General features: G+C 38.6%; 1 protein-coding gene across 47 annotated transcripts in view; it reads right to left on the bottom strand.

Annotated features, from left to right (window-relative positions):
* The window catches only part of wnk2 (WNK lysine deficient protein kinase 2), a 40,038-nt gene extending 25,388 nt beyond the window's left edge, over nt 1-14,650 (bottom strand). For 36 of the 47 annotated variants that reach the window (XM_087274046.1, XM_087274038.1, XM_087274047.1 and 33 more), the window contains exons 1-3: nt 14,194-14,650; nt 7,159-7,831; nt 67-239 (exon numbers count right to left, since the gene is read on the bottom strand). In XM_087274046.1, coding sequence (XP_087130172.1) covers nt 67-239; nt 7,159-7,761 — 776 coding nt within the window. In that variant the 5' untranslated portion in view covers nt 7,762-7,831; nt 14,194-14,650. Of the gene's footprint in view, nt 1-66; nt 240-7,158; nt 7,832-11,240; nt 11,376-14,193 lie in introns of all 47 variants that reach the window. The other 11 variants (XM_087274040.1, XM_087274068.1, XM_087274058.1 and 8 more) reach the window with 1 other exon arrangement.
* Between the last annotated feature and the right edge of the window lie 5,931 nt (nt 14,651-20,581).

Raw genomic sequence — 20,581 nt, 5'->3', positions numbered from 1 at the left:
ACTAAAGAGCAGGTCTGGTTTGAGTAGAAGACAGCAAATCAAACCTAAACATATCTTGTGACTCACGTTTTCAGGGTTCCAGATGTCATCAGTTCAGTGACTAAAACAATGCACTTCTTTCCTTTGAGAGGAGATTCCCAAAAGTCATAGAAGCGCACAATGTTGGGATGCTGAAGGCCTTTTAGCATCTCTGCCTCCTCTTTAAACCTCTGACGTTCTGCTTTGGAAAGTTTTCGGTCCTTGGATGGAAATGGGAAGGCATTAATGTTTTTGTGGTTCCAGACTCAACTAATAAACAAATACAGTAATCATTGTAACAATTAAAGTCCATCTCTTTATATAATTTATTGACATTCTATGTAACTGCTTTGTACTGTAAGTACGGACTATATGTTTAATTGTATTTTGAGGTCCAGGGGATAGGGAAAATGTCTCTGAATATGCTATGACTAAGAAAGTCAACAGGAAGATCAAAAGCAGGCAAAGGATAAAACAACCAAATTACAGTTACTAAAGCATTATTGATGTAACATGAAAGAGAAAAGATTCATGCTCCTCACAGAAAACTGTGCGTGATTAATGTTTTTGTAGCTCTTTGATATGGAGTACAATGCAGAAAGCAGTATTAAAGCAAACATCCTGCAGCAAAACACAAAGCTCTAATTCCATATTAACATGCATTTTTATTGATCCGAACACAAGTGGTTAGCCAAGATGATTTACTTACACCTGGCATTAAGATGCACCAAAGAAAACAAGGTGCCAAAACACAGAAATTACAATCAAAATTTTAGTTATCATTCATTCATCTTCTTCATTCACATCCTCCCATAAAAGTGATGTTGAGTGTGATGAAAGAATACAGGAGTGTCACATATGAAACTGTTGTGGAGTAAATATCCTTAATGCAGCCTGTAGAGCAGGGGTCACCAATCTCGGTCCAGAAGGGCCGGTGTCCCTGCAGGGTTTAGCTTCAACTTGCCTCAACACACCTGCCTGAATGTTTAAAGTATATTTAAGACCTTGATTAGCCTGTTCAGATGTGTTTGATTAGGGTTGGAGCTAAAATCTGCAGGACACCGGCCCTTCAGGAACAAGTTTGGTGACCACTGCTGTAGAGCAAGCTTCAAGTGTTCATTGGGATGTGTTTGAGATTGTGTTGTCTGTCATATCTTTCGTCTGTCTTTTTGGGGTTTTTTCTCCTAAGGCACGACTTTCGAAAATGATGACATGAGACTCTGCTGGGTAGTTGCCCTGGTTTTCCAGCACTTGTTTAGGTCTGTAATTTCTTAGCATCTTCATAAGGTGAAACAGGCTTGTGGTGTTGCCTGCTTTTGATGACACGAGTCGTCTGTGCAGTTTGCAGTGCACGTTGCTGTTTTGTGTCGGATAGCAAAAAACTACGTAGCTCATGTCTAGTGACGTTTCTTGTCTGTGGCTCTGACCTTTTTTACCCTTTTTTTTCTTACTCTCTTAAGTACAACTAACACTGTATGGCTGTAAACTTGAACAGCGTGCGGCATCCGGAAGGGCAGACTGCAAAATGCTTGCGCAACGTTACGCATAGTGAGTAAATATTATCGAGCAATTATCGAACTGTCATTATCGTTTTATCGAAAAAATTTATATCGTGATAATTATCGATATCGAATTATCGCCCAGCCCTATATGAAAGCATGCTGAATGCATGTTTACAGAGAGCTTGTGATCAGATCACTGAAAATGCACCTTTATACCAGGTAGAAAGCGTAAAAAGCACTTGTAATTGTACTTAAACTAGTGTATAATGCTACAGTTACAGTCTTGGGTTGTTCGCATGCTGATGTGTAGCTGTGGTCAAGAGGCTGACTAAATCAATACCTTTGCATCTGCCCTCGTCCATGCTGCTAAATTTGCTAAACGCTGACAGAGAGTATCTGTATCATCTCTGTCCCTCACAGCAGGCGATGTGCAACCCCATAAAACCTCCGAGACTCACCCCCACACTGCACCATCCAATACCTCTCGAACTCAGAGACACACACACAGATATATTTCAGTCAACCTCCCCATTCTTAATTTTCCAAATGATTTACACTATAACCCACAAGCACGTCAGACCAAACATGATACCAGATTCCCAGGTTATTTCTACCAAGCAACATGTACATTAGAAAACTACCAAAAAACAATGCCACCAATGCTAACCTCTTCATTTTCATAATAGGTTGAAATAATATTATCCTAAACTGTCCTCCATTTGAATTATAGCAAAAATATATAGCTAATATAGAAAAACACAAATAAAACACCATGCCATTTATTAATTTTTAGGAGTATGCTAATTAGATAGCTCTCACGAAAGGAAATGAGGTTTTTGTTTTTATGCATGGCCAGGGTGTGGCTCTAAGATCTTTTCCTGACACTTGTATTAGACGAAGACTCAATCAGAGACCGCTGAAGATAACAGGTTTGTTTCATACAGACAGTAAGCTGCTGATGCTATCTGACGAATGAGTGATAAATCAAGTTGAGTGTTCAGCTGTACATAAAATGGTCCATCAGGAATATCTTTTCTATTGTCTTGAGAATGCTGCTGCTTGAAGTAAGGGAAGCCATTTTTCCTGTGCACACAGTCGTATTCACCTCATCTGACCCATTCCTCTGTCTCATCCTTGCTCTTTCTCCTCCTCGCAAATTTGAAAGCCTCAGCAAATTTCTGGCTTGCTGAGCTGCTACGCACAGCAGTCGTAATGTATGCTTCTTGCTAATTCCATCCTTGTGATTTTTCGAATCATAAAGCAGGATAAATCCCAGCCAAAACCAACAGCAAGCCACCGATAATGCCTGTAATATATACTGTAAGGCTCTCTCAGATACAATAAAAGGTCACTCATTTAGAGAAACAAAGCAAAAATCTCAAAATATTAACCTCTATAGTCCAAATGGGACTCCCTTCTGTAATAATAATGCTCCACCACCCACACATTGAAGCAAAAAACAATCCATCCTCATGTATATGACTGGAAACAGAAAGATCAAAACTGCCTAGTCATCCTTTAAAGGACAGCGAACATTCATTCATTCATTCATTTTCTTGTTGGCTTAGTCCCTTTATTAATCCGGGGTCGCCACAGCGGAATGGACCGCCAACTTATCCAGCACATTTTTACGTAGCGGATGCCCTTCCAGCCGCAGCAACCCATCTGTGGGAATCATCCACACACACACTCATACACTAGGGACATTTTTGCCTACTCAATTCACCTGTACCGCATGTCTTTGGACTGCAGGGGAAACCGGAGCACCCGGAAGAAACCCGCGCGAATGCAGGGAGAACATGCAAACTCCACACAGAAACGCCAACTGAGCCAAGAATCGAACCAGCAACCTTCTTGCTGTGAGGCGACAGCACTACCTACTACGCCACTGCGTCGCCCAGGAATGCGAACACTACATTTATATTTTCTACCCGAAGTGAAAATAATCTTCTTAGTAGTCCTAGTTACAGTATATCTCTTAATATAAGGTTTATGTGGATTAATTAAAGGGGAAACATTTTAATGTGCATTAAAGGGCACATATTAGGGCTGCAGGATTAATCAAAAAAAGATCACAACCTCGATTCGACCCTACACACGATCTTAATTCTGCTTTTATACAACCAGCTAATTATATTATCAAGGTCAAAAAAAAAAGCGTAAAGGCGGACGCACAAGTCTTCACATTGTATTATTGACGTTGCTCAGCAACATGGACACCTCCAAATGGTGTTAAAAGTGTTTCATACTGTATTTATAAGGTATAATTCACATCTAAATGTAATTTCTGTCTTAATGTAATGACGTATTCACAGCTGCAAAATCACACGAGCTGAAGTGCTGTTTGTTTACTACCGAGAGGGCATGCACATGCCCGCCAGTGATGTCTTCTTTAGTAAACCCCTTACTTTAGTGTTTTATTATATTTTTTGAGAAATAACAATAATAGCCTACTCATATTCACCTTTATTTTACATCTAAAGAATCGTGAGAAAATCGTGATCTTGATTAAACAAAAAAAAAAAATTGTGATTCTTATTTTAGCCAGAATCGTGCAGCCTTAGCACATATGATGTCAAATGAACTTGTGTAAGCTGTTTAAACAGAACTGTGTATAGGTATAGTGTGCCCACTGTCATGCTGGAGTGATAAATACACCGTCTTTTTTCTAAAATTTCCTGTTAAAATAGGATCCAAATTCCAGTGATTCTGAGGCCCACCACAATGTGATGCAGGAGTGTGGTTTTTACCGCACCGAATTGACTGAGAGGCGCACATTAGCATATCTCCTTAGTAACACATATAAACATGTCCACAGCAAGTAACCGGCATTAAAAGATGTTCCAACTCTCTGTGATTATCTGCACCTCACGAATAAGCATTACAAGTTTAAAACGTATTTTATTACAGTGCATGTTTGTAGTAAAGTAAACAGTAAATTCGCTATGTAATTCATAACTGCTGGAATCCTCACAGCGTATATTGGAGCAACAATATACAGAAGCAAAAACAGTCCAAAAATAAATGTGTGTGTTCTGCAAACTTTGTAACAGCATTTGTGTGTGACTCATCATTTCAGAAAGGCTTGAATAAACTCCACCATAAATACATCTAATAAACTTACTTCGTATTTAAGACTAACGAGTTGGATTTCCGTTTTATCCATGTCTATCTCTGTCACTGACTGATGTAATGCATGAGAAGCAAACATGCATGTGGGATCAGTGGGCGCGGAGAACCAGCTCATTTGCATTTAAAGTCACAGACTACAAAAATATAGCTACACCTTGTTTTGAGCCAAACATTGGCATATTCTGCATTGTATAATAAATAATCTATTGGGTAAATTGAGCTGAAACTTTACAGATAGAGACGCCAAAGGTTTATCTTACATCTTTTAAAAGGGGTAAAATAGGAGCCCTTTAATTCTTAAATATGATATGCATAAAATGATGTGGATTTATCAAAACTGACAAAGAAATGGCTTGATAGCATTGCACTGTTGCATCATATCTGAAGGTAAGCTAACATGACCAGGGCTTATCACATGACACTATGCAGAGGGGACTTATCCTCCAGGGGTGTGCTCTGCTGATCTCCAGAGTTTGTTTGCGTCCACACCTTTCAGCCTTTGTCTGTTAATGTCGACTGGGATGTTTGAGCAAGCTCTCATATGTATTCAAAATTTTAACAGACTAGAAGTAGCACAAAGCTGTTTGCATGATGCAATTAAAATCAATCTCATAATCAGCTCTGAATATTTTAGAAAAAAATGTAAACTCAGCTGAACCTCGAATTAATCTAGACAACAACAAGAAAACACTATTAAACATAGGAAATCTGATATAGAAGTGGCCCACGGTGATTCAATCTCCCCATTTTACAATCAATAGTGCTGATAAAAGGAAGAGGACATATCAGATGACCCGAGAAACTTGTAGAAGGAAGCATTCTGAATTGCAACAGGATCAATTTAGAAAATATATAGACTTCTTTGCTAATAGCTCATTATAATAAACAACATATTTTTAACATTTTAGCGTTAACTTATGGATAACTGATATAGTGAAAATCTAAAGCTTATTATTATGCTTGCACACTAACAGTGTTGAATAGGGCTGTGCGATTTGGGGGGAAAAAATCGAATTGCGATTTTTCGGAAAGATATTGCGATTCCCATTTGCAACTTAATTTAGTAGTCAAGCTTCAGGTCAATAATCTGTAAGCAGTGGCAACAACTCTGCAGCAGCTTTTAAAAATGACCTGTTTTTGTTTGGAGTCTGACTTTGAAATCAAAATATTCCCATATTACCGATGTCCTGTTTTTCTTTGATTTAATTTGTCAATTAATGCTTCTGAAGCAGAAGACGGCATTATCCCAATTGTCAGTGCTTTCCTGTTTGTTTTTTTTGTTTTGTTTTTATCGTGGGCGTTCCGCTTAGTTTGATTGCTCAATTCTGATTGGGCAGACCGAAAGTGTGCTCACTCAATTGGCTAGTAAGACTATCACACACAGACGGCAGTCACACATTTGCTCTGGGCAGGAAGAATTAAATATTACATATATATTTATTCTCACAGCCTCTTGCGATTAGCTAATCACAACGTTTCAAATTTTTCAACGTTTCAATAATCTTTGGAGCAAAAATTAAGATGATTTAGGTGAAATCTAAGCTTTTCACTCATAGCACACGTGCTGCTGACGGTGTGACAATGAAAGTGATTGGAAATCTGACAGCTCCCTCATCCTCCATAGACGGCAATAGTGCCCAACTCATTCAAAGTTCAGAAAAATTGAAACCTTAAAACCCCTTCGGTGGTTCAATCAGAATATTTTTTAAGACATGAGAACACATTTGTGTGCTCATTAAACTAAAATAAAGACTTTTTTCAACAGTTTTTTCTCGTCAGTGTAGTGTGTGCATTCATGTATCTCGATTTGATGCACATCTGACGAATTACCTCGGATCCATCTGTGCTTTGTATAACTGCACAGTGCTCATGAACATGTGCAATATACTGACACTGAGGAGAAGAAACTGCTAAATAAAGTTGTTAATTTAGCTTGATAATATTCCAATTTTTCCTCCGGGTGATCTTGTTTTCCCACAGTCCAAAGACATGTGCTGTAGGTAAAATGGGTAAGCTAAATTTTCCATAGTGTATGTCCTGGTCCTCTAGGTTGGGGGTTTAGAGCTGGGCTAACACCAATATGGTGTGGCTAAATACCAACTTTAATATAAATGGCCTTGGGAGTAAGTAAGTAAGTAATATTCCATTATAACAATGAACCAAGGCTGTTTTGGTACCTTTCTGGCCTTTGAACAAATTGGAAACCTTGCTGTCTGTGGAGGATGATGGAGCTCTCAGTTTATTCCTAAAATATATGAAAGATGAACAAATTTCTCAGGGGTTTGGAACGGCATGATGGTGAGTAATTAATAGTGTTATTTTCATATTTGGATAAACTTCCCCTGAGTCAAACTGACACCTTTTTTTGCTATGATATTAAATACAGCATATCAACAAATCTGGGGAATTTGAAAGGAGGCCAACAGGAATCCTATTATGCAGTCAATGAAACACTGCGAGGAATAAAACGGCAGTTCACTATATGTCATAATTGCATTATCCTTACCTGAAGTTCACACCAGGCCACCTCCACCCAGGTCTCAGTGTCCAGGCCCTTATAAACAGTTTTGAAGGAGCCTCTGCCAAGCTCAATATCAAACTTAAGAAAGCGTCCACCTGGAGAAGTGGAAACCGCCTTCATTTCAGCCTCTTCCTCGTTCTCATCACTCCCAGCTTTCCCCGCAGCTTCAGCCTGCTCAGCATCTTGCTTTTCCTCGGTCTCACTTGTCTCTGGCTCTTTGCTCAAGTTCTCGTTTGTACCGTCTGCCTGTCCCACTTGACTCTCCTTGTTAAAGCTCCTCTGGATGGCGATATGTGCACTTTTAACAGGGCTGCTGGTGATGTCGCACTCTGCAACCTCGAGTTCTTGATCCTCTGACTCAGAGAACCACAAACTTCTGCGTATAAATCTCTGCCGGACCAGGCCTCGGTAATCTGATAGGGGGTATGCAGTTGGATCGCTGGCCCCTCTGTGTGCTGCAGCTGCAGGGTCTGTATGAGTGGGATGTGCATGACCATTTTCATAAATTACAGTCTTTTTTGAGGGAACAGAAGGACCTGTGGAGCCCACAGGCTGCTGCTCAGCGCTGGATCCAGTCAGGTTTTCCATGACCAGTGAATCGCTGGACACTCATCAGTGACATTCAGCCGTTTGCGTGGTCCTTCTTGAATGAATGCACCTGCAATATGGCAAGTAGTTTATTCATTAAACTTCATTAAAGCAAACTAAAGCTTAATTTAACTAGAATGTTTTATGTTTTTAGAACATTCTGTCCACACAATATCTTGATAAGGCAGCAAAAAATGCATTAGCACAATATACATGTAAACAAAATATCTAAACAAATAATTTTCATGTGTACCATTACTTTCAGATTTGCATACATTGGGCTCTATTTTAACCAGGGCTTAATTTGTGCCATAACATCCCGGATCCGGCACCTCTGAAATCTGATCCAGCACCTCATTTTACCGATCCCCCTACTTACCCGCCCTCCTCCGTCCACTGTTCACTTTCACTTTGTTCCGCGACTCCCCAACCCTCTTCACTTTGTCCTCGACAACCAACCCCCGCCCCGGCTCAAATCTTACGTTCGCGACTACCTCATACGCGACACCCCTCTGCTATCCAATGGCCAGCTTTCAACCACTTTTGTGCATGACACCTCTACATCCTTGGATAGTATGCTGGATCCCTTACCCTGATCTGTTCTAGGACCTCGCGATTCACAAATTAAGCACAGATTTTAAAGATCTAGGTGCAAAGTCTTAAGCACCGAATACACTTTTGCTATTTTAAGGACAGAGAAGTACGCTTTGGGCCCTGGTGCATGGTCTAACAGAGTTGTGCTTATTGTCTTAATGAGTTATGGGTGTGTTTTGAGCATAACGTGCATTAAACCAATCAGAGTCTTATCTCTCATTCCCTTTAAGAATCAGTAGCGTCGCGCCATGGCACATTTACTATTTAGAGTGCAGAGTTTGTAAGTGGAAAAACTGAATGCTTCACTGGCGAGAAAACAGTTAAACAGACCATCTGCAGCACGAGGATAAAGAACGAGCCTCCTTCAATCGACCCCTTTACTTTACTTTTACTCTTTATTCCTTTACTTTTGTGGATAAGGAAACGATGTTGTAGACACTTCACTGAAGTCTTCCATTAGCCTATATAATTAATTTCATTTGTTAAGCGCAAAGATTTGTTCCAAAACTGATTTCTAAGTTCAGTTCTAATCTCCAGCAAATTAGTAAAAATGAACAATAACTATTAAGTATGGTCAAAAAACTGAGTTATATCCAAACACACATCCTGTTCTTATGCCCCATATGGTGATGCAGACATCTCCAAATCCTGACAGGAGGAAAAATCTAAACTTGTTTTTATTAAAACAAATATAAAAATGCATAAAAAAAACAATACAGTTTATAATAATAACATATGTTATACAAATGCAAATTGTCTTGAATAAACTGAAAGACCGGCACACCCATGAGTCCGCATATGGATTTGCTATTTAATGAACGTGGTGCAAAACATGAAAATTAGGGTTGCGCTGGTCTGAAAACAGCAACAAATCATGTCTACTTTTGTGTGTCGACTTTTTTTAAGTGTATATGGGTGTTTCCCAGTACTGGGTTGTGGAACATATGCTGGAATAGTTGGTGGTTTATTACACTGTGGTGACCTCTGAAATTGAGTTTAAGCCGAATTAGGCCATCTGATTACTTGCTTTTTTTTGGTTAAGGCAGATGTACACAGTGCAAATTTTGATGTTAGGAGGATTGTACTGTATGTGCATGCACACATCACGACTGAGTTTATGAGAAAATCTTCTGGATGCAGTGATATACGACACAATTTTATCACCTGACGAATTCTGAAGCAATTGACCCTTCGCTAAGCCACATCCAAAAACCGCCACCCAACAATCGTGGCTTAGCAACTGTAGCTACGCGCAGGGGCTCTGTCAAGCTTTCGAACCAGTGCATATGGATTGTGCAAATTTGATACCCAGTATCCTTAAAGTTTGGACGGGATGGTGGAATTTTTTCCCTTTTCAAAGCCAAAAACCCAAGAGGAGAAATGCCAGCGTGGATCAAACTGTGTGAGGGGCGCTAAAGGAGCGGAGCTAAGTTGGTTTTGTTTTGATATTCCTGACACATTCAGTGATAGACTGACAGCAATAACTCACACACCTCTTACCGTAAACAGATCTACACTGTTTCCTACAAAAATACAAAGCAGGTTATGTTTCCCAGCGGTCTTTTCCTTTTTTTTTCACTTTCATATTATGAGCACTGCTCCGTTTAAGCCATCGCCATAGTAACTTAGTCATCCTAATAGCGAATAGGTTATAATGACATGAGTTATTGATTCGGAAAATACGAATCTGCGAATCTGTTGCTAACTTTAATGAACTTCATATTTCCATCTGTTTCAAGCTATGAATATTTGAAATTACAAATCAACAGGACAAAATAGATATAATATGATCACAAACTGAGCACTTGCTATGAATATACTTTACCAGCAGCTGTTTTTCATTAATTTATAACGAGCACACAAACATACTGACAGTTATAGGTAACTTACTATACATTGTTATGGGTCAATGATGCTACTACTACTACTACTACTACAAATGCCTCAGTTTCCCCTTTCTGGCTGTTCTTTCTAGGAATGAACTATGTCGGTAAGTAAGGCTATATTTCATTGCACAACAAGTAATCTATCAGGCTTTTTGGCTAAAGATAGAGAAATCATGGTTTAACTAGTTATTATTAGATCATTTTTAAATTTCATCTCTCCTGCTGAGCATGAGCTAAGCTGTTGAATGGTCAGCGTATGAGGCGGCTAGGCTAAGCTAGCTTCAACTTTGATTAAATTATTCTCTAATCGGTTGCTTATTATGTCGTGAATATACCCCTGTAATGAATACTGCTGTCCTTCTTTGTCTGGCTTTCTCGGATATCTCACCTGTTCGCCAAAAATTACATTATATCCCTGGCAATGTCTGACACCGGCGCATACACATAGGCTGCGTCCGAAACCGCATACTTCCATACTATATAGTACGCTAAAATCAGTATGCGAGCCAAGTAGTATGTCCGAATTCATAGAATTCGAAAATCAGTATGCGAGAAGTACCCGGATGACTTACTACTTCCGGCGAGATTCTGGAGTGCGCATCCCATGCACCCTGTGCTATCTTATGATGCCCTGTGAGCGAATTCATGAATGGGAGTGAAGCGACGCAAATGACGCAGGTAGGTCGCGTGACCATGACAAAATGGCGGATGTAGTACATCTGAATTCCATTCATACTTTTCACATTCATACTGTATAGAACGCACTTTTCTAATGGCCGAGTAGTACGTTTACATTCAAATGCAGTACCTACTGAGTAGTAGGCGGTTTCGGACGCAGCCATAGTAAAAAGTGTGCCAGGCACGAAAGCTTGACAGGCGTAGCAACAGTATCTCAGGAGGGCGGGGCTTAGCAAATGGTCCATTGCATAAAAATCTGAACCAAACCAGGAACAGAGAAATACAGTGTTTTTATTGCTTTAAAAGTCTCACTCTACTCACCATAACAGTTTAGTATTGATATGAGCTGTGCATGATTGCGACACATACAGATTCTTTTTCAGCTCCAGAAAATCAGGATGACTAGTCAGCCCATGTGTGTGAATTGTAAAGCATGCTGTACCATCTCTGATGACCCTGTCAAGCATAGCATATACAGTAATAGTGTTAGGCGTTCAGCGAGTTGTTCCTCTTGATTGATTAGCTTCAGGTGGATTGACAGGTAGGCTCATTCAATCACACACGCCTCAAAAATTCAAGGTGACTTCTAAACTTTTTTGACGTGTTTAAAAATGATTGGGAGCTTGTGAGTCACTCAGCTGGGATTGAAAATTCTCACATGACCATATGAGCATCATTGAATTTCTCCTGATGGGTTCAAAAATTGCTTATTATGAGCTCATACAGCAGCAAAAAACACACAATGTATGCTCGGCCTTTCCAAAAACATACTGTGATGAGCTTAAGATTGCAGTATCCAATCACATGCATTCACCACAGAAAACCAGGGTTTTGTTGAGTGCATGGTCACGGAAGGACTGCATGCCGGCGAATGCTCTCATCATAAACAACAGTGCTGAAATATTCATCCATTCACTTTCCTTAGTCCCTTTATTCATCAGTGGTCGCCACAGTGGAATGAACAGCCAACTTATCCAGCATTTGTTTTACACAGCGGATGCCCTTTTAGCTGCAACCCAGAACTGGGAAACACCCGTACACTCTCACATGCACACACATACACCCGTACACTCTCACATGCACACACATAAACTACGGCCGATTTAGTTTATTCGGTTCACCTCTAGCGCATGTCTTTGGATTGTGAGGAAAACCAGAGCACCCGGAGGAAACCCACGCATTACTGGTCCAGCCAGGACTTGAACCAGTGACATTCTTGCTGTGAGGTGACAGAGCTAACCACTGAGCCACCTTGTCGAAAAATATTTTGCAGCTTTAGTTATTATAAAACAGTTTTGTTAAACTTATATATGCTTAAAGTACTAAAATGGACCAATATGATCATATGTAAAGCCAGATAAATCTTTCTTTACACACAAAGCTCTTAAGTAATTTTTTTTTTTTGATATCAAGAGCAATTATTTTTGTGTGTAAACTGTGTATAATTGTTATTGTTTTATTGATAAAGTTTTCAGAATTATTAACATGAAAGAATAAAGTCCCTACAGGAATTTACAGGGACATTTTTCTAGATTATGATAGATTTTGTGAAGGCTTTTCTCAAGATTTATAGCATTATTTGTTTCTGTTTTTGAGTTCTGCTTTAAAGATACACAAAAATCTTGTAAAATAATTATATTTTTGTTCTCAAAAGCCATTGGACTCACAAATCCTGGAGAGACTGATTTATTCCTTCATTATTCTTCGACTTAATCTCTGATTTATCAGGGGTTGCCACAGCGGAATGAACCACCAACTACTTTGGCATGTGCTGTACACAGTTTATGCCCTTCCAACAGCAGAGAGACTGATTATTATTGTTAAAAACTGTGCGCTGACATATAGAACCAACGTGATCACGACAACCGATTCCCGGCTCAAGGTCCTTATCCGATCCTTTCCTTCTCTCTCTCTTTTGTCCTATCATAATAAAACTGAAAAAAAATGCCCTTGTTGTCTACAACAGTAATGGAAAAGTTAATATCTAACCCTAAAACACACACATACAGTATTTACAGTTGAAGTCAGAATTATTAACCCTTTAAAAAACTTTGAGTTCAAAATTATTAACCCTTTGAGCTATATATTTTTTGATAGTCTACAGAACAAACCATTGTTATACAATAACTCGCCTAATTACCCTAACCTGCCTAGTTAACCTAATTAACCTAGTTAAGCCTTTAAATGTCACTTTAAGCTGTATAGAAGTGTCTACAAAAATATCAAGTAAAATATTATTTACTGTCATCATGGCAAAAATAAAATAAATCAGTTATTAGAGATGAGTTATTAAAACTATTATGTTTAGAAATGTGTTGAAAAAATCTGCACTCCATCAAACAGAAATTGGGGGGGGAAAATTAACAGGGGCTAATAATTCAGGGGGGCGAATAATTCTGACTTCAACTGTAAATCGAAGTAATGTTAAAACCATTTTACGATTTTTTCATATGACACAATGGCTACATTATACCCTACACTACAATTTTTACTAGTTAAACTGACTACTGGATAGAAGTTATAAAACTTGAAATATTACAAGCAACGGGACAATAATTATGTCTGAAAAGTTCATTTTAAAAAGTAACAATTACAAGTGAATGATTAAATAGCCACTACTGGTGTACACTAAAACAATGTCTTTGCTGCTCGTTTAAACTACATATTAAAATAAGTTGAAACAACACAATTCCTAATTTTTTTTTGGGGGGGACAACTTAATTATTTCATGTTCAGTCCACTTAATATTAGACGATTAAGTTAGCTTAATCGATTTGTGTTGGGACAACATAAAGGAATTGTGTGGAACCCAGCATATACAGTGTATATAGAAGATGTTATTCACTATACTGGAATTAAAGAATAGTAGGGGTATAGTGAAATTAAAAAGATGCTTGTCTTTATTACATTAAAAAGGCATGCGAAAATAAAACTAGATCTATAATAGTCACTTAATTTAAAAAGAATAAATGTTAAAACTGTTTGCCATACCTGCAATGACAGTGTGTACTGACGCAGTTCGGCATCATTTGAGGACCCACTGCCAGAATCCTCGTTTACATATAAAAGCTAACATTAATTATAATCAACTATTTATACAATTAGAAACAAAGTCAAAATGAAAGACGTACAAATATTACACACATTACTTCTTTTTTTAAGTACGACGCACGCTCCCTTACATCAGAAACGCATAGCGCAAACGTGCAGCTACTTCAAAACATTTTAAAAACATTGTTATTCACTACGAAACTAATATCAGAATCAAACTCACCATGCCGGGCAGGTGACAGGGCTTGTCACGTTGTTCAATCCGTCACAAAACTATAAAGTGCGCATCTGCCTTTTGAATTACCATTGTGTTGAACGATCTCTCCGACGTCTACTTTCACCGAGCACGCGCATAGCCGCTTCAAAGCCGAGTACCCTTCTTGCTTCTTATAAATGTCAGCGTCTGTAAGGGACATGAAATCCACAGCCAGTTGATGAGATTATTTGCTCACTGCGGCAATGCTCTCCTCATCTCGGATAATACGGCACACCGACACCTCCCTAAAGATTGCTCCCTGGTTATATTACAGCGTTCATAGTTCCAGTGCTGATGCTCACTTACGGACATCCTGCAGCACCTAGCAACACTGTGTGTCCAATAAAAGCGTCTGTTTTTAGGCGGTCCCCTTCTCCTCCACTATACGGGTCGTCATGGACCCCACGGAACGCTGGGTCCGCCCAAAACCTACGTGACGTGAGACCAAGAGCCGGGCTGAAGGACGGACCGGCCGGGATGCGTCACTGTCCTGCAGAGACATAACTAATCGTCAGATGTATTAGACTCATATGTTAGCATACATAAGTTTGTAGTAGTTTCTAGCAACTTTGCATGCATGTCTTTTAGTGGGCTCAATATATATCCATGCACGGTCGCCGCGTGACTTGGTTAAGACTGATGAATATTTAATGTGAATGAATGTTGTATGACGATGCTTTTTTTATTCTCACCCCTCCCCTGCTCCTCTTCCTCTGCTCCTGAAAGAAAATGTTCCACCTACTGGAGAGAGTTGTGTTTATTCCCTCTGCAATAACCCTTCCAGTAATAATGCATTCATGAGGCCAGAGGGTTTGCTGTGAAATCATCAGTTTAACCATTTTAAAGGGGGGGATACATGATCGCTACTTTCCTGTCAGAGGTGATTGTTTAAGTTATATCATAAGAGTTAATATAGATTTCATTTATAAGAACGAAATTTTCATTATTTGATCCCACTTTGAAATACACTACCTGACAAAATTCTTGTCGTCCATGGTCCATCCCAGTTGATCATTTGGAAAAGTGGCAGAAGGTCGATTTTTTCTGCTGAATCATTTGTTGAACTGCATCCCAATCATCACAAATTCTGCAGAAGACCTGGAACCCGTATAGACCCAAGATTCTCACAGAAATCAGTCAAGTTTGGTGAAAGAAAAATCATGGTTTGGGTGTACATTCAGCATGGGGGCGTGCGAAAGATCTGCAGAGTGGATGGCAACATCAACAGCCTGAGGCATCAAGACATTTGTGCTGCCCGTTACATTACAAACCACAGAAGAGGGCAAATTCTTCAGCAGGATAGCGCTCCTTTTCATACTTCAGCCTCCACATCAAAGTTCAGAGGTCAAGGTACTCCAGGATTGGCCAGCCCAGTCACCAGAAATGAACATTATTGAGCATGTCAGGGGTAAGATGGAGGAGGCATTGAAGATTAATTCAAAGAATCTTGATGAACTCTGGGAGTCGCTTTCTTTCCCATCCCAGATGACTTCATAATAAGTTATTTGAGTCGTTGCAGATATGTATAGAAGCAGTCGTCCAAGCTCATGGGAGTCAGACACACTGTAAAAAAAAAAAAGATCTTAAATTTACAGTAAATTATAGGCTATATTGCATTATTTTCATTGTAAAATCCATTCATTCATTTTCTTGTCGGCTTTGTCCCTTTACTAATCTGGGGTCGCCGCAGCGGAATAAACCGCCAACTTATCCAGCAAGTGTTTTACGCAGCCGATCCCCTTCCAGCCACAACCCATCTCTGGGAAACATCCACACACTCACACACACTCATACACTACGGACAATTTAGCTTACCCAATTCACCTGTACCGCATGTCTTTGGACTGTGGGGGAAACCGGAGCACCCGGAGGAAACCCATGCGAAGGCAGGGAGAACATGCAAACTCCACACAGAAACGCCAACTGTGCCAAGGTTCGAACCAGCGACCTTCTTGCTGTGAGGCGACAGCACTACCTACTGCGCCACTGCCTCGCCTCATAGTAAAATACTGTGTGTGAATTCACACAGTGAGCTGGTTCACAGTAATGTACAGTGATTTTGGTACAAATAAATGTACAGGAGCTGTTACTGGGGCGGTACCTTTTCGAAAGGTACATATTTGTACCCGAAGTGTCCATAATGGTACCTTTTTAAGGTACATTTAGGCAGTAATATGTACCTTTGAGGTACCAGTGTGGACTCCTTGGGTACAAATATGTATTTTGTGAAAAGATACTGCTCCTGTGACAGCTCCTGTACCTTTATTTCTTGAGAGTGAACATTATTTCTGTTAAGTGTCAAGACTTTTGTCTAAGCAAAGTCAGACCTACTGTTCTAATTAAATAATCAAAAATCAAGGCATGCTCATATTTTATTTTGGTAATAAATTTCTGATACCCAATGATCAACTAGAAGTCAAGTTATTGTTGTTTCTAAAACTTGGATAGGAGACAAGGCTTTTGTCCTGTAGTGTAAGTAAAGTTTCATTATTTACTAACAATAACCAGTAATGAGTAATTCTAGTAAAGCATGTAATAATCATAGTTCAACAAATACTGATGCATGGTTCAAATTCATGCTTGTTAACAATAGGTAATTGGCTCTGAGTCAACTATTGTTAACTAATATAAAAAAATACTTTAATAAATATTTTGTTCATCGTTTGTTCATGCATTCAACTAACATTAACTAATACAACCGTACTGTAACATGTTACTCATATTTTTCATTAGAGTAACAACTGGATTAATTCTGGATTAAAAATAGAACTCTAATGTATGCTCTACATTAAAGGTAAACAAGTCTGAAAACGTGCTTCAACATTACAGTGTGCTGTAATCTATTAGTCTATTATGGTTAAAATCACTAGGTCATTCATTAGATGAATTACAGAAAAAGGATAATCTTGGTCATTTAAAGATTTAGAAAGACAAGTGTGTAGGGAGGGTCAGAAATCTTGTCTTGAGGTTCTTTATATTTATAGAAACTGCACTTCTTTAATACTGCATTTAATTAGTCTGTCATGAGTCTGTACTTTAAGAACTTGACATATTGAACTGTTGTCAGTGCTCTCTCTAAAATTACTACAATTAAATTGTTCTGCTCTGTCCCAAGGCAGACACTTTCTACAAATAGGATACCAAATCACTTAAACTGAACAAATATATAAAATGTCTTAAACAGCTTAAACAGTAAAATGTGGTGTTTTACAACACCCAAAAATAAAAACTGCCAAAAATATAATGTTAGTTTTTTTATTTCTTACAGCACTATGTCATTTAACAACTATTTATGGTTCTTAAAACAATCTTTTTGGAAATAGTTCTTAATATATATATATATATATATATATATATATATATATATATATATATATATATATATATATATATATATATATATATTGTTAGTAACTAGTAAATATTAAATATTATATAAAATATTAAATACTATATTAAATATTAAATACTAATATAAAAATATTAGTAAATATTTTAAAGCATTTTGATCTAATAAATCCTTTTCCGCTTTTAAAAAGCATTTTCTGTGCACAAGTTATAAATCATTGTACAGTGCATGCATCCTGAATGTATTGATAGCGCTTCACTTTTTCCACATTTTTTTATGCTACAGCCTTATTCCAAAATGGATTAAATTTATTAAATTCCTTAAAATTCTACACACAATTTCCCAATAATGACATTGAAATTGTTGCAAATTTGCTAAACCTTAAATTTTTATTAAAAATAAAAAACCTGAAAAATCACATGTACATCAGTATTTGCAGACTTTGCCGTGAAGCTCTAAATTGAGCTCAGGTACATTCTGTTTCCACTGATCATTCTTGAGATGCTTCAGCAGTTCACCTGTGGTATACACCTGTCTATATAAGGTCCCAGGGTTGACAGTGCATGTTAAAGCACAAACCAAGCATGAAGACAAAGAAATTGTCTGTAGACCTCCGAGACAGGATTGTCTCAAGGCACAAGGCTGGGGAAGGTTACAACAACATTTCTGCTGCTCTGAAAGTTGCACAGTGGCCTCCATCATCTACAAGTGGAAGATGTTCTACAAGTGGAACCACCAGGACTCTTCCTAGAGCTGGCCGGCCATCTAAGCTGAGTGATCAGGGGAAAAGGGTCTTAGTCAGGAAGGTGATCAATAACTCGATGGTCACTCTGTCTGAGCTCCAGCGTTCTTCTGTGGAAAGAGGAGAACCTTACAGAAAGATAACCATCTGTGCAGCAACCCACCAATCAGGCCTGTATGCAGAGTGGCCAGACAGAAGACACTCCCCACCTGGAATTTGTCAAAAGCATCTGCAGGACTCTCAGACCATAAAAAAACTAAATTCTCTGGTCCTATGAGACTAAAATTTAACTCTTTGGAGTGAATGGCAGGCGTTATGTTTGGAGAAAACCAGGCATCGCTCATCACCAGGCTAATACCATACCTATAGGGAAGCATGGTGGTGGCAGCATCAGGCTGTGGAGATGTTTTTCAGCAGCAGGAACTGGAAGACTAGTCAGGAGAGAGGCAAAAATGAATGCAGCAATGTACAAAGACATCCTGAATGAAAACCTGCTTCAGAGTGCTCTTGACCTCAGACTGGGGCCACAATTCATCTTCCAGCAGGACAACGACCCAAAGCACACCGGAAAAATATCAATGGAGTGGCTTCACATCAACTCGGTGAATGTGCTTGAGTGGCCAAGCCAGAGCCCAGATCTAAATCCTATTGAACATCTCTGGAGAGATCTGAAAATGGATGGACACCGTTGCTTCCCATACAACCTGATAGAGGTTGAGAGGTAATGCAAAGAGGAATGGGCAAAAATTCCCAAAGACAGGTGTGCCAAGCTTGTGGCATCATATTTAAAAAGACTTGAGGCTGTAATTGCCACCAAAGGTGCATCAACAAAGTATTGAGCAAAGGCTGTGAATACTGATGTACATGTGATTTTTTTAGGTTTTTTATTTTTAATAAAATTGCAACAATTTTAAAATATATATTTTCACATTGTCATTATGGCGTATTGTGTGTAGTATTTTGAGGAAACAAATCAATTCATTTTGGAATAAAGCTGTAACAAAAAAGGTGAAGCGTTATGAATACTTTCCGGATGCACTGTATAATAGAATTAGAAGTACAAAGGAAACTTCAAGAGTGTAAATCTATTAACAACATTTTAAGAAAGTTATCAAATCCAACTGTTCATGTCAGATTTATTACCAATTTTACAAACAAACACACACATTTCTGTCAACTTCATCATTCACTTGTCACAAACAAGTGAGAAAATAGAGAAAAAAAAAAAAGAGTAAATAATACCTCTAATCACTGCTACTGTGTGATTCCCAAACAGTCTTGTATCACCCACGAAGTTGACAGAGAAAGCCAGAGAAGAGAATCAGGAGATGAAGCGATAATAGAAAGAGTAGCAGAGTTTATTAAATAATCTTTTAATCTGCTAAATAATCCAGCAAGTGTTATTCCACAAGCCTACATTAGGCCTACTGCTTCACAGCATTTTGTGAAGAGACATTTTCTTATCTCTTACCCATTAAAACAAATGTCTTTTGCACAGAGACTGAGATGGTGCCCTGTCAATAAACGTGAATTCTGAGTTTCCTTCAGTCACCACTAGATGGGAGCAGAAACACACTCCATGTTCGTGGCTACTCTAAATATTTAAATCTGAACTTTCCCCCTTTAATGGGATTAAGTGTAACCCGAACCTTGCTCTAATGTTGTAGACGATTGAGGGTAAATCTGTGGCAAAGTATCTGGTCTGCAGTGAAGGGATTCAAAATCATGGAATCGATTCCTTTGAACGAATCATCATCGTTAATAGAACGGTTTTCAAAAACTGCTAGACAGTTGGTAAGCGAATTGTTCAAACAGGTTTTGTAAACTGATTCTGTTAAAAGATCCGACTCTCTAAAGAACGAATCCTACATCGCTACTGCAGTGATTGGCAGTCGTTTGTCCAACCCCTTTTCCTTTCATCTTCCATGAGATCACAATGTACCACAAACACTTTTACAGACTGCTAGATATAATCAAAGCAAGGATTATGGCTTCAGACGGGATGGAATTGCTAATTGGTAATCGAGCTGGTTCTGCAGAGGTGAGTGACTTTGAAGAGAACAGTTTTAAATTGACATTACACAATCCGCCAATGGGATGTATGTTAAGTTATAAACAATGAAATATAGTTGCTGTGGATATATATAAAATAAGAGTCTTTAGTGTCTTTTAGAAAAATATTTTGGTGCATGTTACTTTATAATGGTTATATTTATAAATGTTGACTTTTGTTATATTTCACACACAAAACGCTGTATGCTATG

The sequence above is a fragment of the Danio rerio genome, chromosome 11, assembly GCF_052040795.2.
Source record: "Danio rerio strain M-AB ecotype USA chromosome 11, GRCz13ab, whole genome shotgun sequence".
NCBI lineage: Eukaryota > Metazoa > Chordata > Actinopteri > Cypriniformes > Danionidae > Danio > Danio rerio.
The sequence above is the reverse complement of the archived record's forward strand: the minus strand, read 5'-3'. Positions and strand labels throughout refer to the sequence as shown.